We start from the raw sequence: 21,913 nt of genomic DNA, 5'->3' as shown, positions 1-21,913 counted from the left end.
TCATCAGATCTGCACAAATTTTTGGAAAAATTAAACACATATTATAAACTCTATAGTACAAAAATATTATTTAAATCGGTTATACTTTGTCGGAGTTATGGTGTAAAGTCGACAAACACTTTCATACCCTCTCCCAAAGGAACCAAGTTTAATGTCGGGATAAAAAGTATCCTATATTACTTCTAACACTTCTAAGAATATGTGTCCAAAGTTTCATGAGGATTGGTTAAGTAGTTTTTGCGTAAAAGCGTAACAAACAAACTTACATTGACATTTATAATATTAGTAGGGATAGGGATAGGGATAGGGATAAGGATAGGGAAGTAGGGATGGGGATACTGTGGAATAGGAAACATTTTTTTAAATACTTCTGCCCGAGAATTCGTCTTGGAAGACTTTAGAATTGAGTTCGGAGAAAATTACAAAATAGAGAGGTATATATAAAAAAATACATACGCTATTTCAGGCACTCTGGGACATACTAAAATGTCCCTACAATCGCCGAAGGCGCACCGGGAACACAAGGTACGCTTTCCAACCCGAGGACTTATCTCCAACGGTTGACGGATTATACTTTTACGTCCCTAAAATAAATTTTAATTCTAAAAATGAGTGACAGCATTATTAAAATAATACTTCTTTAGCCGTTAGTCTGAGCAACTAACTCGTATTATAAACTGAAAACATTGATAAATTTGACACCTCACAATTTTCATCACGCTGAAGATTCACATTTTGTTGCGTGTATGCATCTATTTCTGTACAACATACAACAAATATGATGTCGGTTATAGAATAAACCTTAATAAGATGATGATATTGATGTTTATTATAATCATCATAACAAAAGTCTTTTGATACGATTGTCTTGTAGGGGTAATATTATTAAATCTCGATGTCTGTACCAGAATTTTTCTCATCAGAGAAAGTAACCCTGGGCCCAGCAGTGGGCTATGAATTTTCTGAAGATAATAGTGCATTAATCAAATCACGAAAAAGATAGTTGTATCAAAAACTCTATACGGGTTTATAGGGTTTTTCACACAAGGACGTGTCGAAAGTCGTTAGGCCACCATCCGCTCTTTATATCCTGAAACCGCTTATTCTAAGATAAAAACGAAGACGTGGATAAAACGGCAGGTAAGGCCCAGGGGTGCGATGGGGACGTGCCCGATAACGTAATTAAATTAAACGAAAGGTCCTGAACGCAATCAGGTTTTACACAAATTGGAAACGGTTTCAACGTGTCGATACGTGATGGTTCGCTCGGACTTAAAGGAAAAACTGATTTTTTGTCAAACGGTTTTTTTTTATTCAATTCAAAAAAGGGCTTTCGTATAAAAGCGACAAACTTTTTTACATATTTTGTATCTGAGTCGGAATTTATTTCATTTAAACTTGCAAATGCATTTATTGCCTTATATTTTACAACAATTTAAAAGGATACCTTATCCGAATATTGAGTTATTTTCGACTTATTATACAGAATTTTGCACATACATAGAAACTAAGCTCTCATGCTTTTTAATAATAAGAGTAACTAACTACACAGTTGTGATACAAAGTTTAATGAGAAGGTTGCTTAGAAGGAAAATGTGAAACATGAGATACACCATATTGGATTTTTTATTTAATTACAAGTTAGCCCTTGACTGCAATCTCACCAGGTGGTAAGTTTCACGCAGTCTAAGGGTCCGTTCACACAGACCGGCTCGGAGAGGAGAGCAGATTTTTATCACGTTGGAAACAGTGTTTTGAGTGATTGTAGTAAAGTTTATTTTTGCATTTGCACCTTTTTTGTCATTAAAAATGCCTGAACGCGCTTCGTGTGAAGTAATAAAAGGAGCCGACCGGCTCCGCTTGCGTGCTCTTTCTCGCTCGCGCAGCCGATCGGCTCTGATTGCGTGCTCTTTCTCGCTTGCGCAGCCTGTCGGCTCCGATTGCGTGCTCTTTCTCGCTCGCGCAGCCGATGGGCTCCGATTGCGTGCTCTTTCTCTATCGCGTAGCCGATCGGCTCCGATTGCGTGCCCGCTGCGGCCGCGCCGACCGCCATTTTGATAGCAACATTTGAACGTAATAGTTGTGCGTACTTGTACGAAAAGATGAATGATGAAAAATTAATAATACTCGTGTCAAAATATGAGTGTTTATTTGACATAACCAAGCCATCATATAGCGATCGGATAATGAAAGACAATGCATGGGAGGAAATTAGCAAATGTCTCGGAATAAGTGGTAAGTAAGGTTTTCATTGTTTTACACCTACCCCCAGATACTCAAACGAATTTTAAAGCAAGGGCTTCTTAAACTCGTGCTGCGACGTGTTAGATTCAAAGTCAAAATAGGAATAACATGAGTTTAAATGCGCCCTTACTTTAAAAACTCGTTTGAGTATCTGATCGTTAGAATATACTTATGTAGTAGACAATTTTTATTAAATATAACTTAAGAAACTCGCGTAGCCACTTGATCTTGCCAATCTAAAGCACCACTTGATGAAAAATAATCCTTAAATTTATTCTTTGTGGTTAGAACTGCGTCGCTATTAGAACTGTTTTCATTATTATTGTCTGTTATTGCTGTTAATAAATTTATATTGCTGTGAAATTCATTCTCTTGTCCTGGCGTCCGATTTTCTATTAAAAAATTATGTAAACATGTAGTTGCTAATATAATTAAATCACAGTACTTCGGCTGAATTTTCATTCGTTTTTGATAAATTTCAAATCTTTGAGTTAGCATTCCAAATGCACATTCTACGACTTTTCTTGCCCTGCTTAAACGCAGATTAAATACTTTTTTTGATAATTCTGTTCTTGCTTGTTCTCTTGGATACGGCCGCAATATATTATTGCTCAAAGGAAATGCCTCGTCTCCTATAAAAACATGTGGTAAGCTTTCAGTGGTACTAGGTAGAGGTTTATTTGGGGGCAGCTTTAACTTATTGGTGTTGAGTTTTTTCCAAAATTTTGAATTCTGTAAAATTCCGCCGTCGCTATTTTTACCATATGATCCGACATCAACAATTAAAAAACTGTATTTCGCGTCGACCACAGCTAGTAACACTGTACTGAAAAAGTTTTTATAATTATAGTATAAGCTTCCACTATTATCTGGTGCCTGTATATTGACATGCTTTCCGTCTATAGCGCCCAAACAGTTAGGAAAATTCCAAATATTAAAGAAATCACGTGAAACCTTTTCCCACATTTCTTCATCTGGCATCTGCATAACTATGGGCATCAAAACATCACAAATTACTCTGATTGTCTCATGAATAATTGAATGAACTGTAGAAATTCCAGTTCGAAAATTAAATGACAAGTTTTTGAAACTGCAACCAGTGATGAGGAATCTGTAAAAATAAAACAAACACACAAAATAGAAATATAAGACTGCCGTACCAAAACGAACTATAAAATAAAAAAGAGTTATGTTATTAATTTTTCATTTCTGTTCTTTCCAGTGACGCAGTGCCAGGATCGTTGGAAGAAACTGCGAGATAACTTCAGAAAAGCCTATTATAACCGAAAAGGCAAGAGTGGCGATGGTGCAACTACGTCCAAATTGATAAAATTTGAAAAAGAACTTTCTTTTATAATACCATTTTTTCGCAATCGAAACCAAATATCTAATGTAACATTATCATCGGATGATTCAGAGCCTGGCACACCAATACCACCACCATCGACATCATCTAAACGTTCTGACCATTCTGAAGTTGAATCGCTTGCAAGTACTTCTGGCTCGAAAAAGAGACCACGCTTAAGCAAAGATGTTGCTACGGTTTTCGAAGAGTATCTTGAAGAAAAAAGAAATACTACACCCCGTGACAAGGCATTACGTAATTTTTTTTTGTCTATGTCAGATACAGTGGAAACATTCCCAAAAGAAGTCCAAGCACGAATTAAAAGGCGCGTGTTTAACATTGTTAATGAAGCTGAATTAAGTCTGTATGAAAATAGTACAGATTTGAATTATTCTTTGTCTATAAATTCACCGCCATCGACTAATCAATCTACTTACCTAGTGTCAAACGAAACCTATATTCCTCAAAACTATCCAGATCAGACTACTTACGGGTACAATACCAGCACACAAAATACAAAATAATAAACAATCAAAAACAATAATAATTATAATAATAATAATTAAACACACACAAATCTGTACTATTTAATTACATTTCATTAACGTAAATAATGCTTAATAAATGGAGGGCTGTGATTTTGTGATCTATTTAGATGTTTGTGTTATTTAACATGATTAGTATAAGTAATTTACATTTCATTAACGTAAACAATGCTTAATAAATGGAGGGCTGTGATTTTGTGATCTAAATAACATGATTAGTATAAATAATTGTTTTTTATTTACCTTAAAGTTACCGTTAACCTTTCTTCGGCTGTAATGGTGCAACGATAATTTGTAGTCTTTTTTGTTATATGTACTCTTAACAAATCTGTCAATTTCAAAAATTGCCAATATTCCATACGATAATACTCATAAAATTTTAGGCTATCTCTCTTCAATTCCTCGAAAATGGTGTGAAACTCCCCATGGATTAGTCTGTTTTTCCAAATATGTTTTACCCATATTTGTTTCCGCTTGCGCTTACGTTTCCTATGTTCTATTTCAAGTAATCTTGCTAACAAATATATTTCTTCGTCGGAGCTATCTAAATCCATGTTTCGAAAAGCACACGTTAACACACCGAAAACAAAACTTAGACTGCGCGGAATACTGGCACTGCCTTTGTAGTGTATCCACCCGACTCCGAGCGCATCCGACCGGCTCCGAGCACATCCAACCGCACCCGCTTTCAGATCTCTTCCAGCCGGTCGATGTGAAATAGTTGGCGGCTCCGCTCCGGCCAATTCCAAGCGTATACGACCCGGTCTGTGTGAAAAGAAAAAAGCAGGCCGATGCTCTCCGAGCCGGTCTGTGTGAACGGACCCTAAGATGGTAGCGCAGGTAGGTAACCCTGTTAGCGGTATGGCAGTTATACTAAACCAACACTCCTAACCTAATACGGCTTCTCGATAGAATTGGCCTTCCGAATCAGTGGTTAAGTCATTACAAACGGACAAACTAGACGTTTTAAAAGTGCTTATATTGTCTTATTATTGCTTGGAGCATGGAGATGGATCGGATGGTCAGGAGATGTTGCTTTACAATGACTTAACAATTATTCATTGTAAAGTCAACATCTCTTCAACCATACAGATTCTCCTGCTTTTCGCGAACTATAGGAAATTAAGCTTAATTTTCATAATTTAAATAAAAACGTAGATACGGTTTTAGGGTGTATTTATATGGAGTTTACCACGCCATAAAATGTGTTTCCCCGCACATATCATACGAAAGATCAACGTATTATATGAACACGTGTAAACCATAGTAAAACGTCTAGTCGACAAGTTGAAAATGGTACAAAATAGATATACTGCTCTTAAAATTATGTGCGATAGCTCATTGGATCCGGAATGGCGCCTAGAAAAATGTGCCAAAATCGTGTATTAATTACACGATTAAAAAATTGCAAAAGTTATAAACAATTAAAGATGACAAAAAAATTGCATTTAGTTTTTTGACAATATTTCATAAACTATTAATATTAAATATTAATAGTAGTATTAATATAGTTTTAAGAGCAGTATTCTATCTCTATTATGTACCATTTTCAACTTGTCGACTGGACTGAAATATAATTACTACTTTGGGCCTGAAGTTGTGTATAACATTTTCTGCCCGAATCGTAAAATGGTTGTTATCAACCGAAGTTTACCATTAGGGATTTACCAATAGGGCTACTAACTGAACTTAATTCATGCACATTTTTTTGATAAGGCACAAAAACAACAATAATGTACTGGGGAAAAATTTAATTTACCTATTTTGGACACTTGCAGGTTTTTGTCGTTTACTAAAGGAAACATCTGGTATATTTAGTTAGAAAAATTGCTTTATTTTTTATTGCAATTTTATCAGAACAGGTCCCATCGATAAAATATCGCATGGATTTCGTGTCATCATAAATCTCCATTACCGGTCCACTGCAGAGCACGAATCTCCTCTCAGAATGAGATCCGTTTAGGCCGTAGTCTACCACGCTGGCCAAGTGCGAATGGTTTTCCTTAACCGTTGAAGTGAATTATATTTAAATTGCTTGAATAAAAACGGACATAACCCCGAAAGTCAGTGGTGCGTGCAGGGCCTGAACTCGGTCTCCACGATAGGAAAGCCATAGCCTTACCCCACTAGGCTATCACCGCTTTAAATGAAAAACATTCGTTATTTTTTTTCCATGCCTAGTTGCTTTCTAGGTAATTTTATTTCAATAAAGTGATTCGTTACCTTAATATTGGTTAACTTAACACAAGAAAAATGAAAATCTGGATTTATTAATTCATTAAATGAAAGTGGCAACCCTAGTCATAATAATTAAAACTCTATTAAGAGCTCTTTATTGATCCCAAGGGTTCCCATAGGTCCTGCTGTAAGTTAAAAGTAAAAATTCGTTTAACAGTGTTTTTGCACTCTTCTATCACTAAATCATGGTATTAGATGGAGATTGGTTGTAATGGGAACTTTTGGCTCAAACGTTAACGTGTTACACTATCGTGGCAAAGCCGTTCAACACAATGGCCTATCAAATGTCCAGAGAGAGGCTTTCGTACTTTGAGAACGTAAGCTTGAAAAGGTGTGTCTACACCCGTGAGCTTTTATACAAAATATCAAATCACCTTATCAAGAAAGAAGTGAGTGTATGTTCTAAGCATAGAAATGCAAGATGAAATGAAATGAAATTTTTAAGTTGTGTATTCTTATAAAAAAAAAATCTATTCGCATAAAAAATATCTGAAAAGAACTGTCTGACTAGTTTCAGCTCTTCCTATCACTTACAAAAAATAGTAATCGTTATAGGACGAATCGAAATCGCATTGTTAGTTGTTTTATATGCTAAAGGTTAACGAAGAATATTTCTAACATTTTTTATTTAGTCCTTGTGTAAAATCGTCAAACTTTTTCGTCACCTCTCCCAAAGGAACTGAGCTGAAATTTCGGGATAAAAAGTATCCTATATTACTTCTATTACCTCCAAGAATTTGTTTCCAAAGTTTCATGATGATCGGTTCAGTAGTTTTTGCGTGAAAGCGTAACAAACCAACTTACATTCACATTTATAATATTAGTAGGGATAGGGAAAATGTTTCGGAATATTTAGAGTACCTACTAACTATCGTGATTTAACTCCATGTTACATCAAGATAGTTATAACTCTAAACATTACTATTATTAGGGGTATGGGCTAAATATGACTTACAGGTTAGCCCGCACCATCTTAGACTGCAAATAGTCAAAGTCAAAGTCAAATATTTCTTTATTTAAATAGGCACATATATGGCACTTTTGATGCGTACATTACACGTAAAATATAAAATAGAAGTGAGTTGATGGCGATAACTACAAAATTAAATTCGTCATCTTAAAACTAAAGCTACGAGGGTTCCAAACGCGCCCTGGTCTAAGAAAAAGCCCACAACAAACTTAGCCTTAGCTTAGTTGTTTTTTTTTGTTATCACCATCTAACATTGTCACTTAAAACTATTAAAGTTGCATTATCACTTGCCACCTGGTGAGATTGCAGTCAAGGCTAACTTATAAAGTAGTAAAAAAAAATATTATTTGTTATTCTGCATTACCAGCCCATTACAGGGCAAGGATCTCGTATCAAAATTAGAGGGGGTCTTGGCCGTAGCCCACCACGCTGGCCCAGTGCGGATTGGTAGGCTTAATACGCCTTTACGTGACTATTTTTTACATTTGACAGTTTCAGAGATTATAGGTACGGCTCTGACAGACGGACAGACGGTCAACCGAAATGCATATTCATCAAAGTAAACTTGGAGAAAGCGCATCGCTCTGTCAATTATTAGATTAGGAGTTAGGATTAATGCCAATCTGATGGCTAACATTAGTAACATGGACATTATCTTAGCGGATTGATTGATTAACCTAAATCTTGATTGTGCTTAATGTGTTTGAAAGCTCAAAGGTAGGATAGAGATATACAATAATTGGTCAAATGCGACGGAAGTGAATAGAGGTATATAGGAATAGATATACATTACCATTTGCAGTAGTAAGGCTTTTAGTGACAAAGCTCGTCCGGGGAAGTACCTACTACCATTTCTGTGTTCCAGTCTACAGGGCGTGGTTGCCGGTGTAATTACTGGCGATGGATTTCCGCTTATCATTAGGTGCGACGTGTGCTAGGTTCATCAATTATAAGTTATAATCATAAGTTTTTTGTATAGTTATAAATTATAACTATATAAAAAACTGATGACAAAGAAGATGATGATTACGTCTGATGTTTATGTTTCACTCCACTTTGTGATTGATGTAAACTCTGCTCATGAAATAATATAACAGTATTATTATAAAAGTACCTAGGAAACGCAGTCCAGTAATGTAGGTACAATTTCGAGATAGGCCTATCCCAGTTGGTTCGGTAAATATAAATAAATATACTACGACAATACACACATCGCCATCTAGCCCCAAAGTAAGCGTAGCTTGTGTTATGGGTTCTAAGATAGCTGATGAATATTTGTATGAATATAATACACATAAATACTTATAATATACTGATAAAAACCCAGATACGGAAAAACATTCATCACATCACACACAACATTTTTCCAGTTGATACGAGCCCATGGCCTTGGACGCAGAAAGCAGGGTCGCTGCCCACTGCACCGGCTGTGGGGTGTAAATCGTTAGGTAAACTTATTTTCATCTTTCACTCACATCCACAATGCTTCAGTGTCTGAAAATACAAAAATCTCCAAACAGGGCGTGTTGACAGTGGTGACATTTGTTTTCGAAATATGATGGCCATTAAAAAGCTCGCTAAGAGAGTAAGAGAGAGTCACTAAGCGGCCGATGCCAAGCAGCTAGCATCGATCCTTTAAGAACCGGAGTTATCCTTAAGCCGGGTAAGTTATGAATCTAATACGTTCCATATTGGAGGAGCGGTGACCCTAACTGCAAATCGCAGGGCTGGTAGACACCCCATCGGACAGCGAGAACTTAAACAGGTTGCAGATTAATCCCGAAAGTTTGTAGACAGAAAAACCTGGAAAGCATACTATTTTAAAATACTTAAGAGCCGTCTGAGGGAAGCTGGGAGAGGTCAGCTGGTTAAAAGAGATAATCTATAATCTTTTAACTGGTACGCACAGTAATAAATAAATCTTCTAAAGCGTTGAACTTTCAACTAAAAATAACGAAACATTGGGCGTATACAAATATTAACTCAAAGCCTTTATTTTCAAAGGGAAATTCTAAATCGCTCGAACCCTTTCTATTTAATCTTATCCAAACAGAATCATGGCTGGAACAGTTTTGTACAATGAGATGTTATGATCCTTAAGAGTCTTTACTGTCCTGAAATAGTGAAAGTTGAAAATATTGTGCTGATTGTTTTTTTTCAATAAGCATTCAACTTAGTTTCCATGGTGTTATTTATTCCTAAAAAAAAAGTGATCGAAGAGTATAGTAACTTTTATATTCTCCACGTATCTGTGAATTCCTGTCTAAATCAGTCTAGCCGTTTCGGGGCTTAGCCGAAATAAACAGACAGAAAGACAGACAGGAATTATTTGTTACTGTACAAACTTTAATTAATATTAAAAAGACGTTATTTGAATATTAACAACACACACATCCTACTAATATAATAAATGTGAAACTATGGATGTTTGTTACTGAATCACGCAAAAACAGCGGAACGGATTAGTATGAAATTAGGCATGCATGTTGCTTTGACATGGAATAGAACATAGGCTACCTTTTATCCCGGGAAATAACAGAGTTTCCGTGGAAATAAAACACTTTAATCCACGCGAACGAAGTCGCGGGTATCACCTAGTTAATTTTATAAATTTTATTGACTACCGACTTCCACATAGTAACGTCTGTTCCATCCAATAATTCTATTCCACCATGTAAAATAGAGTTTCAGCAAAATTTTCCCATGCCCCTAATTGATTGCTTCCGCCTTGATATGTTTTCATGAAATAACCACATTTTCAGGATGACCTAAACTGATTTCTTTCAAGGTTAAGTAATATTTTTTCTTCGTCCTGTAGGTCTAATTTGCATCTTAGCACTTAATCCATAATTTAGCCGGAGACGAACGACGACGGAATTTTTTGACGTCTTATAAATGGAGTCTATCCCTCTGTGAGCTATAACATCTTACTGTACCCATGGACTGAATGAAGCTCTGTAGATTAAGTTGACTGTGTAGATTAAATAAAAGGAACAATATTTTTTTTATCGCTGTAACGTAATACCATTTTAATGATGTACTTGTTCAAATTAAGGACATTTTCTACAAAAATCACTTTCCGGAAAATAGGCTTAACTTGGCCGTTGTTATGAAGATCTATATCTTAGAAACCACAACTAAGTAAGCCTAGTTATTATAACTAACTTGACGTTAGTTATAATAACTAGGCTAGTTGGAAATAGGGTGTTTAGAAGGTAGTGTAATACAATTTTCATAGTATTCATTAAAAACTTTTACATTTTATTTCTGAGGTCATGTGCTACTTTTGAATCAGAGCTTAACAATATGAATTTAATAATGCAAAGTCGTTTATTGTTTTAATTTTTTGTTAATGTTTTATTTATCTCTATTGTATTCATAATACGCCAACGTACAGGTGTAGCATAAACGGGATAACGCCAAGTCAAAGTAGAGAGACGAAAAGGAAAGTGTGTCGCAAACTTTTATGTTCGCTTGTCGCTTGCGCGACGTCGCAGTGTTCTCTTCTCGACGAGTAGTTTGAAAACTTCGGCCTCACAGTTTCAAATGTGTGAGCCCGTATTTTTGACGGAGACAAAGCCGCCCCGATGGATGAGGTTCTTTGTAACACCAGTAATCAAACACTACAAGTCTCTTTCATATTACTATGCGTTTTTTTTTCTTTTTATTAATTTAATGTAACGGTAACTTTATAGCACCTTGTTGCTCTTAGTCTACCATGGAAGACGGGTTTCTAGGTTCTATGGCTGGAAAATTTTTGGTACCAGATATGAGCGTTGTCAATTCCCGTGCCTTTGAGAACGTGTTAAGCCGATATCAGTAATGTATGGTAATTAACACTGAAGCGCGCCCACCCACACAGCAGAGAGCTGTTTAGATCATATACCTTGTACCCCTTTATATACGTAGAAATATTGCCGACATTTGTCTCTTATTTAACATTGTTAAAGGGTCAATAGATAAACCGGAATTACTTACTAAGTTAGATTTTATTGTACCCTCACGATTACCTAGGCATAAAAAGATTTTGAACACAATTTTAACTAAAACTAAGAGCAGATTTAATTATTTAGTAATCCGTGTAAATCCGTGTTAAATAGAATTAAGAAGGCGAGAGCCTTCTTAATTCTATTTAAAATGACCCCGAAATTGATTTTTTTACTATATTATTAGATAAACTGTTAGGTGACCATGTGGGTAACTTTTTTTTTTTTTTATTAGGTTAGCATGTTAGGTAAACTTATTTTTAGCTATAGTTTGCTGCATTTTTGCTGGGTTCTACCAGTTGGTACCAGGTTCTTATTTATATAAAACTTATCTATGGAAACCTTTTATTAGTTTTAAGTCGACCAATTTTTTTACTATTTAGTATTTACAATTCTTGGTCTTCCAATTAAAAAAAAATATATATATATACGAAAACCACGTAGAGTGTAATGTCCCATAGGTGTGCATAAACAGGCTGACGCTGATGATTATGAAACTCAATCTCAAAACACTTTAATTTATTTCGATAGATTTTATTGATATTTGCACGCGAATATGCTAAGTCAAAATCAAAGACAGCAGTGACCCTTTATCTGTTTTGAGTGCTTTCATATTGCAGCTTTCTTTTCCATAATGGACTAGATATATCAATCTATTTGCCGACGTCTCAGAAATATTGCCCTAGAAGCACTAAGTAATTGACTCAGAATTATTTAAGCGCTTTATTTCGAAAAGGCCGCGGAAATTTATCAATAAAAGTCTCTGAAATGGATTTAGTCAAAGTTAAAAGGAAGCGTGGCCGTTTACAAGATAAGAGGGGACTAGTAGATAATGGGCTTTTTGTCGCTACCGCGAATGTAGTATGGGAGATAACGGATAAAAGAAGCGAATGCCCTTGAAGCGAAATATTAGAACTTTATTCACTTTTTACGTCTATCGCGAAAGTGATGACAGTATCGCTAGAACACAGGGATGTAAGTAAAAAAATATACATCTTAAGAAACTTATTTTTACCCTAGGTACCGTAAAATATTTGATACCGTTTTATAAATTTTATTTTAACGTGGCTCTGTAAAACCGGATCTAAAACCTGAAAGTTAGTAGGAATTATTCAACCCTCTATTTATTTTAATGAAATCATCATTCTTATTCTTCATGATTAAATAAGAATACCTAATATTTAGGTCATAAATGTAATTTTTTTTTTTTAAATTCATTATAATGAGAGTATAACTATAAAAAGTCTGTAAGTTTTGACAGTTTGTATTTTCACGCTCACTACTCAATTTTGAGCCCCAAAATTTGAAACAGTCTTATTTCCATTTACGAAATTTATTTTTATAAGTTTTAGTCAATCTACAATTCTACAAGTACCGCTCCTATCGGAACGATTGTACAGAATGTACTAGTATAAAACGTGTGCAATTGAGTTAATTTAAATGTTGCGAAACTAGGGAACGACTCTACAATTCAGTAAGTGCAAAACTTTTATTAACTGTGCTGACTAGCAGTGTAGTCACTATAAGAGTTTGCTTCAAGATATAAACATTTGGGCACGCTCTAACAAAAGTTCCAGTGATTTATCACCGTTTTATTGTTTTATATGCGATCCTAGGTATTTCGTATGTGGTCTCTTTGACTATCATGATTAAATCGCCACGAGCGTCCGAAGCACAAATTCAGTTAAGGAAGCGGATATTGTCGACAATCAGAAGGGATATACAAAATATGGTAACCAAAAACTGTGGGTAATCGAGAGAACATTTTATTTTTGTACGAATGGGCCAAGACTAATAACGAAAGATATAACCGTTGTATGCGTTATGTTTACCCATTGATTTAATATGTCACTATCTATGTTATCTAATTTTTTTGTATTTATACAACCTTGCAAATCGTGAACGCTCGTAATCATCGTTGACTTTTTAATCTTAATGCTCGATTTTATTTGAGTACTAGTGGTTGTCTGCGACAAGGATACATTTAATACTATTAAAACATTATTCGTAGGATTAAATGTATCCCATAGCGAGATTAGAAATTTCAACAGGATAAGTTGAGTGGTGAAGCCATGTATAGATAAAAATAGCATTTTTTTAAATGCCGCTTTTTAAATGAGGTCAATCGAACAAACACACAAAAAAATAATCAGACATACTTTCTCATTCATGAAATTAGTATGGATAAACCAAACGTATCGTGTTACGTTTCAGTAAGCGTAGAGTTAAGTTTTTAGTGATTTTTATTTAACTTAATGACAGCGGGTGGTAGTGAGAGTTTTGCTCTTTTTTGCTTTTGTTTTGTAGAAGATCTGTAGTTACAAATGCAGAAGTGGCAATTAGCCACGTAGGAACCATAAAGTATGTTGGAGTGTTCGGATATATGATCTCGGAATGGGAACTCCAGCGTTGCTGGATTCCCTATTAGGTAAACATAAACTACAAGATTCACAGGAAGTTACTGGTAACATGTGACACAAGACTTTGGAATTTGAAAGATAACTTCCAAACACCTAGTTCAGCTGTTGAAGATAACTCTATTCATACAACTCAATTTTAGAATAGAAATCCCCATTACCGTTGCTTTTAGGAAATCTCAAGCATTTCGTTTTTACTCGTATGTTAAAATTGATTGGGTTTAAAAATATTTGACCAACCTTCTTATTGAAAATGAATAAAAATATTTTTTCCGTCACTTTAACAGCTTAGCCGCTAAGCAAACACCTTTTCACTAGTAAATTAATGAAAATAGGTTACCAATTTGTAGGAGACAACCAATTTTTCATGTAAATATTGTGAGCCTATCTATGTACTTTATTATTGATGGAAGCATCTCCAGTTTGAAAAAGGGCTGCACTAATAACATGATTGCATTAGTTCTAACAAGATAGAGTGCCAAAGTTTCAAGCAATAACGACAGTTGCTATGATCGGAATTGCCAATGTTATTGCTACAAGTTTTGTAATACTGGAACAGATCGATTTTCAATTATTAATATGATAGGCTTTAATTTTATTCATTGTTTAATCTTTTACGTTTCATATCGGGATAATATCGTTCGGAGCTTATTTAATCTGTATTTAATTCGTACATATAACTGTTTATACTAGTGTTTGTATTCTCATTGGATTATATCTATATACCTACTCATATTGAATTATATAAAATGAAACACCACTCACCGCGTCTTTAACGTGATAAAAATAAAAGCAGAAAGCGTATTAACGTAGCTGACTGAGGAATTAAATGAAAATATATATTTAGCTCACCGCACCGTAATATTTTAATAGATTTCTACTTTCGAAACCAGCTCTTTAATCCACCAGATTGATATTTTTGATTAATGTTTTCCTAACTTATTGAAATATTCATAGTACTGGAACTGGTTGGAATCCAGATTTTGAATTATTTCGCAGCTTCTTGTTACATTATTAGAAAGGTCTACATTCTTATCACATGTGCACTCTCGGAAAGCTGAACCTTGTGTGACGAGTGATCCAACTGTAATTAGCCTTTTCGCTAGTAAATTTAGCGCATCTTTTTGTCAGTAAAATATTCAAAAATACATTATTATCACATCATCTTAAAGGAAGAATAAATATAAAATAACTCATGAAACTTTGTACACCTATTCTTGGAAATGTTAGAAGTAATATAGGATACTTTTTATCCTGACATAAACACAGAGAAAGAACATCAACACTCCCCTCTCGCAGGAGACGAACCGGGCGCCGGAGAGCAACCAATGACCTCCGGCCTCCATGAGTTGTAGGCGCGCGGGTCGCGAATTTAAGGGGAAGTTTGCCACCCAACTAATGACAGGCCTAAGAAGGTGGCGTGCCGTGTAGTGTACGCCTCTCTGGAGGATTTGGCAGCGATCAGGCCAATGATGATAGGACCCGCCACGCACTGGGGGGTCAAAACCTTGGCGAGAGTGCGGTGAATACGCAAGTGAACCCCGTGCTCTCACTTATAGGGCTATCGAGGGACACACAGAGTTTTTAGTGGGTGCAAGTCCCACATAACTACTCCGTTTCCCCAACGGAGTAGTATGAGTCAGGCATTTTCTCTGTATAAAAAAAAAAAAAAAAGGTTCCTTTGGGAGAGGGGATGAAAGTGTTTGACGATTTAACACCATAACTCCGACAAATTATAACAGATTTAAATAATTATTTTTGTACTATAGAGGTTATAATATGTGTTTAATTTAGCCCAAACTTCGTGTAGATCTGATGAATGTGGTTGGAGATAGAGGAACTCCTCAGCGGACAGAAGCAAACACCTCATTTAAGGCTTAGCGATACTGAATACTTTAATTTTTTTTAGAACTACAACTACATTAAATGCCACATCAAAAAACAGTTAGTATATATATATTATAACTAATATCAAAGTTTTAGAATGACAAAAGCTTTAAGAAATTTTAACTGTCCTATTTTTCTAACCACTGCAGGTAAGTGCGAAGTACCTACTTAATCAATTTAAATTAATTCAAACTAGCGGTACCTTACGAACCCGCAGACTTTTCTCCAAAGTGCTTCTTCTAAAGTAGACCACTCCGTCTCGGAGCACTCCCCATTTCCAACAAACTTTTTACTCAAGTGTTTTGTTAAGTTACCGAATTTACGGAGAAAGAACTGCAGACAGAGCCTCCGTGTGGCTTAATTAGATAGCTTATTTAAAATTAGACACATTTTCAAGTGTACTTCAAACAATAACAAGAACTTTATAATTTTAAAAGTTGCATTGTCATTAAAAGTTCCTACTTCTTCCAGATTAGTGTGTTGTATCTTATAATTCTGTTTTGTCATGGTTCTGTGGACCGAGCAATTTGTCCACCTGTGGTAAGTAAACGGCCATCACGTATCAACAGAGCAACGCTTCGGATAGGATATGCAAGAAACACCTCTTACGAGTATCGCCCAGTGTACACTATGGCGTAGGTTTTAAGTCAATGTGGCAATGATCACGCCGGCTTCAACGCCCTTTTGACCGGATCACAGTAATACTGCTAGACGGTAGAAGTAAATTTAACTACCCCGGATAAGTTCTGTCACAACGTTTCTACTACAATTAGACCCATTCTCATCCTATCGATGTTCTACTTCTGGAAAGTCTACAACTCCTTTCTTATAGGAGAGAGGGAGTTAAACATAGCAGCTGCTGTAATGTAGGTGCAGGCGGTAGTACTTCGCCGGACAATAACCATCCTCAGTTAATTGATGTTCTACTCTACCCACTCCGATCTCATGAGAGAGAAGGAAATAAAGGGGAATAGAGAAATATGGGGCGCAAGCCCACATGTTGAACGATTTCACTATCACACGCTAGTTATCAGTTGTACCGATGGCTTACCTTGCATCCAATTCCTTAGAGTTATTGGCTCGACCAGGAATCAAACTTAACGTAATAAATAAATATACTACGACTACACACACATCGCCATCTAGCCCCAAAGTAAGCGTAGCTTGTGTTGTGGGCACTAAGATGACTGATGAATATTTATATGAATAATATACATAAATACTTATTATATACAGATAAATACCCCGACACCGAAAAACATTAATGTTCACACAAACATATTCCAGTTGTGGGAATCGAACCCACGGCGTTGGACTCAGACAGCAGTGTCGCTGTCCACTGCGCCAGTCGGCCTTCACAATAACAAAATAAAAGACATCAAGTAATATGTAGATGGATAAGTGCGTATATCTCTGAATGCGTTATGTACTGCGCGGAAATGCTTTGCAGTTTAAGCGGTTAATATCGTAAAGTGCGAGAAACATAATAAAATATTATAACAGCTGTTGAATTTATTATCCAGCGAACCCTTTTTCTGTGAAATATGTGAACCTTTCATGTGAAATATGAGATAATTTTTGAATCATATAAACAAGAGATACGCAGTATGCTGTAATAAATCATGTTTAATGACAATGGACAGAGTAAACGGGACTCGCATTTTCATTGAGCAGTTAAAGGAAAATCTATATTGTAATTTTGTACACATCTACCTCATAATAATTTATTTATGAGTATTTTTCATACTATCATATAGAACTGATATATTTGTATATTTCACATGCTTTTGAACTGGTTTAAATCAATATTATTATAATATCGTCCACGCTAATCCAACACGGTTCGTTGATTTGTAACGTTTATTATGACGTCATGTTAGTTTGACGGCCGATTGGCGCAGTTTGCAGCGACCCTGCTTTCCGAGCCCAAGGCCGTGGGTTCGACTCCCATTACTGGAAAATGACTGGGTGTTTATATGTATATTCTAAGAGTATTTATGAATGTTATTCATAAAAAAATATTCATCAGTCATCTTAGTACCCATAACACAAGCTACGCTCACTGTGGGGCTAGATGGCGATGTGTGTAGTGTCGTAGTATATTTATTTATTTATTATTTATTTATAGTAGCAATAATCGGAATCAAGTGCTTAATAAGTTCTAAGAGACACTGGGATGGATAAAACCAGTTTCCTGACGGGTTGTCATTTAGAATTAAACGTAATTAATAATTTTAGGCGAGATTTAGAAATAAAATCCAGGACTTTGTGATACGTAGTCGAATGCAGGCAGTTATCTATACTAGTATTATAAAGTGGAAAGATTTTTTGTTTGTTTGCTTGTACCCGAAACCGAAAGTACTGGACCGATTTTAATTTTAATTTTAATTTAAATCGCCAAAAGGAACCTAAATTATCACAAAGTAACAAAGGCTATATTTTTTTATTTTTAAATGGATTTTCTTAAGCATATTGCAATAATGTAATCTAATGTTGGAAAATTTTAATTATAAAATTGATTGCTTGGCGTGCGCTGAAAAAAATATTGAGAAAATTATGTGTTACTTTGTAAAATTACTCATTGTTATCCTATCTACAAAGTTAAGTACTCATTTTAACCTACAAAAAAGCCCGCGAGAGAATATATCTATCGATCTGAGTAAAGTCGCAATAGCAGCTTTTGTGTTCAATAATTGTATTAGAACACCGGTAAAAACAAAAGTGGTTAACATTAGTACCAAAGCTATTTCAATGAATAAGAATATTCGAGCTTATGAGTATTTTCATACTATCATATGGAACTGATATATTTGCATATTTGACATGCTTTTAAACTGCTGCTGCTCACTCATATATTATTATTACTCAATAGCTTTATGATCAAGAATATTTATATAGCAGTAAAATACTTTTAGAAATACTTCCAATCGGACATTTACTGTAGAAGTTATCGCAAATTCATAAAATTTATTTTTAGATATCGTTAATTGAAAAATAATTATTATTGAAGATTAAAAACTACAAGAACCCTCGACTTAAAAATATGCTTTAAAAAGAAAACAAAGGCGGACGAAGGCGCAGTCAACAGCTAGTGATTTATAGAGTAATGAGTAATCGTGGTTAATTAGTGTGCTTAAACTGTTTACTAAGTTAAGTTTAGTTTTTACTTCGTATCTTAACGGATTCTTCATAATCACCAACCCATTACCAGTCCATTACAGGGTACGGGTCTCCTCTTAGAATGAGAAGGGACGAACTACCTCGCTGGCCAAGTGCGGATTGGGATACTTCGCACCTTTTTGAGAATATTATGGAGAACTCTCAGGCAAGCAGCAGCAAATATCTCACGATGTTTTTTTCTACACCGTTAAACCAAGTGATATTTAAATTTCTTAAATTAAAAACGCATATAACTCCGAAAAGTCGGTGGTGCATACCGGGGATCAAACTCGGTCTCCACGGAAGGAAAGTCGAAGCCTTACCCTCTAGGTTAACACCGCTTCTTAAGTGATTACTTTAGTAATATTTCATTTAAAATTGGTCGTATAAATTTGTTAAGGATCTGATGAACATCTCTCGCAGAGGACAAAACTCCTTAATGAAGGACGCTGCAAAATAGCATATAGATGTACTTTTTGATACATATATTGTTTTATATTTCACTTGGATGAACTGTTACTTTAAATACCTTCGCGTATAATCAGAAAAATCACAAAATTCAAGAAATTCTTTTTCTTTGCAGGAGCTGTGAGATTCCCCAGACTTATTAAAGGTAAGCGTTCCTTGATGTAGACGAGCCTAATTTGCGTATAACCTCTATTTCATCGGTCTCGCGTGAATTTATTAAAACGAAATTGTGATAAAAAATGGCAAAGTCTTTTTATTTTATGCCAGGATATGTTTATATGACGCAGTGAAAAGTTATTCAAAGATCTTCTTAGACTAATTTAGCCGCCAAGAGATATTAACAGTAACAGAAAAGCCAAAATAAGTTCTCATTCTCGATCTGGGATTTTTAACCCCCGACATACTATGCACAAAACACACAAAATCTGTGCGATGTTATAAGTTTGACGTGTTTGTGTATTTTGTGTGTGTCTGTCTGTAGCATCGCAGCTCTCGTAAGGATAAACCGATTTTGATTTTGTTTTTAATTTTTTAGAACTACAACTAATCTTAGGATGATAGAATTATTCGGGTGCGATCTCAGCTATGTTTGATGAAAATCTTTCAAAGATGGCCGCTGCTACAAAATGTCGAATTAAATTTTAATTCACAGCTCCCTCGTCAGTATGGATATCAAATGAAACTGCTTGACTAGTAGAATAATTTACACTATATTGAAAGGGGACGAGGTATATTAACTAACTTTTTTACTACTACTACTTAACTAAGATTTTAGGTAGTAAAAAATAATAGGTTAAAAAAAGATCTAGGCCTATCACAGCCAATTATGAAGTGTTCATACATATATGTTCACATAATTGAAAAGGCATGGTGATAACTTCGTCCGCCAACTTAACCCTAAAGCGCGATTCGAACCTACGAGGGTTCCAAACCTAGTCTAAGAAGTGCCCACAACAGGCTTAGCGGGTAATTTTTTTGTTATCACCATCTCACAGTTAATTAATATTAAGCTATGAAGTTAGAGCAACTCATACCCATTTATAAAAAATATACAAGAGCTAGGCCAGTAAAAGTAACAGCAGTGTGCTAACGTTCATTGTTAATATGATAATGATAACAATGATTTAAAAATAAAGCCTCGGCTTATGAGTAATGAAACAAATATTCTTTTTTATCCAGACTGAAATATATCAGTCAATTGGATATAAACAAACATCAATCGACTATCGACCTTCTTGCCTTACTGGAACGAAATGGAAAAGTTTGCTTTGTAACGGATTTTTTTTTGATTGTTGCGTAAGATGAAATGGTTCTGGAAAAACATTACCATTTTTATCCTGTTTTATTTTTTGTCCCATTCAAATGCCTCAATTGGCGACTTTATCTATTTGTAAAGATATTTTTTAATAAACATAATCAGATATTCCTCCAAATAGAATTTGTTAGAAAGAAATATGTTCGGTACATATTGTGTTATCAGATGATATTGCATTATGTTTGAATTTATAAAGAAATTTAAGATATTTTGGGTGAGGTTGAATATGGTTTTTGTTTAAAAAAAAAAAGATCTTTTGTTACGATCTTTCGAGTGTTAGTTAAATTTTTTAGAACACATCCAATAAAATGCTCCGCAATATCATAATAATAACAATAATATCTCTTTATTTCGAACAGTTACAATGGCACTTAAAATATTAGCAAGGGTGGCACTGCAATAGTAAAAACTGTGCTGCATGTACCACCGCCCACCTCCGTATAGTACTATTAATAGTACACTAATTATACAAATATTGTGTGTGTGTGCGTGTGTTTGTGTGTGTGTACTAACTACGGGATGGTTATGGATGTCATATATTTGATTGAATTAACTCTTTCGTTTAATCATAGCTCATTTGCAAATGAAGTAGTTTTTCGTTTTAGCTAGGAAGCCAGCTTTAGTTATAGGATAGACATATAATAGATATTGAAAGTAACTAACTACTCACAAAATATAGAATCCTCTTAAAAAATCTTTTGATATTGGTATACTAGTTTTTCAGAAGTAACTATATTATAAAATAAGATAAAATATAGTGCGACAATTGGTTGAATTGATGTAGATGATAGTAGTCTAACGTTTAGTTCAAACTCAAAAATGACACCGACTCGACGACGACGGTGAAGGAAAACATCGTGAGGAAACCTGCATACTTGAGAGTTCTCCGTAATGTTCTCCAAGGTTTTGAAGTCCACCAATCCGCACTAGGCTGGCGTGGTGAACTACGGCCTTAACCCCTTCTCATTGTGGGTGGAGACCCGTGCGCTGTAGTAGGCCGGTAATTGGCTGATATGATGATGATGACATATTATGTGTGAATTATAAGTTGCTAATAATATGTTTTAATTCCTCATTTATAGACTGTAATAGGATGGCTGACAGAAGAACGGATAGACAAAGTATCATTTTATCTAATCAAATATAGTCTTCGTTTAGTTCGGTTGGTAAAAAAACCTTCATTCTTTACCCGTAGTTTAACAAAGCCAAGTTCAATTCCCATATACTTAGTAAGTTTTCACATCCGCGTCTTTACTAATATTTAATGGAAACCCATTTTTTATTGATTCAATCTTAATATGCAATATTTCCCGGCTATATCTTGAGCCCATGGGCCTTG

General features: G+C 35.1%; 1 protein-coding gene and 1 long non-coding RNA gene across 2 annotated transcripts; one reads left to right on the top strand and one right to left on the bottom strand.

Annotated features, from left to right (window-relative positions):
- The first annotated feature begins 1,747 nt into the window (after positions 1-1,747).
- Positions 1,748-4,379, top strand: LOC120628193. The gene is made up of 2 exons (XM_039896444.1): positions 1,748-2,235; positions 3,467-4,379. The coding sequence occupies exons 1-2, from the start codon at positions 2,103-2,105 to the stop codon at positions 4,111-4,113; spliced, it is 780 nt and encodes a 259-aa protein (XP_039752378.1). The 5' UTR covers positions 1,748-2,102; the 3' UTR covers positions 4,114-4,379.
- Positions 2,814-3,297, bottom strand: LOC120628194. The gene is made up of 2 exons (XR_005658954.1): positions 3,199-3,297; positions 2,814-3,070 (listed from the first exon to the last, which is right to left on the bottom strand). It is a non-coding gene; the product is annotated as an uncharacterized LOC120628194 (long non-coding RNA).
- Positions 4,380-21,913: the final 17,534 nt, after the last annotated feature.

The sequence above is a fragment of the Pararge aegeria genome, chromosome 12, assembly GCF_905163445.1.
Source record: "Pararge aegeria chromosome 12, ilParAegt1.1, whole genome shotgun sequence".
Classification (NCBI taxonomy): domain Eukaryota; kingdom Metazoa; phylum Arthropoda; class Insecta; order Lepidoptera; family Nymphalidae; genus Pararge; species Pararge aegeria.
This window is presented reverse-complemented; position numbering and strand designations above follow the sequence as displayed.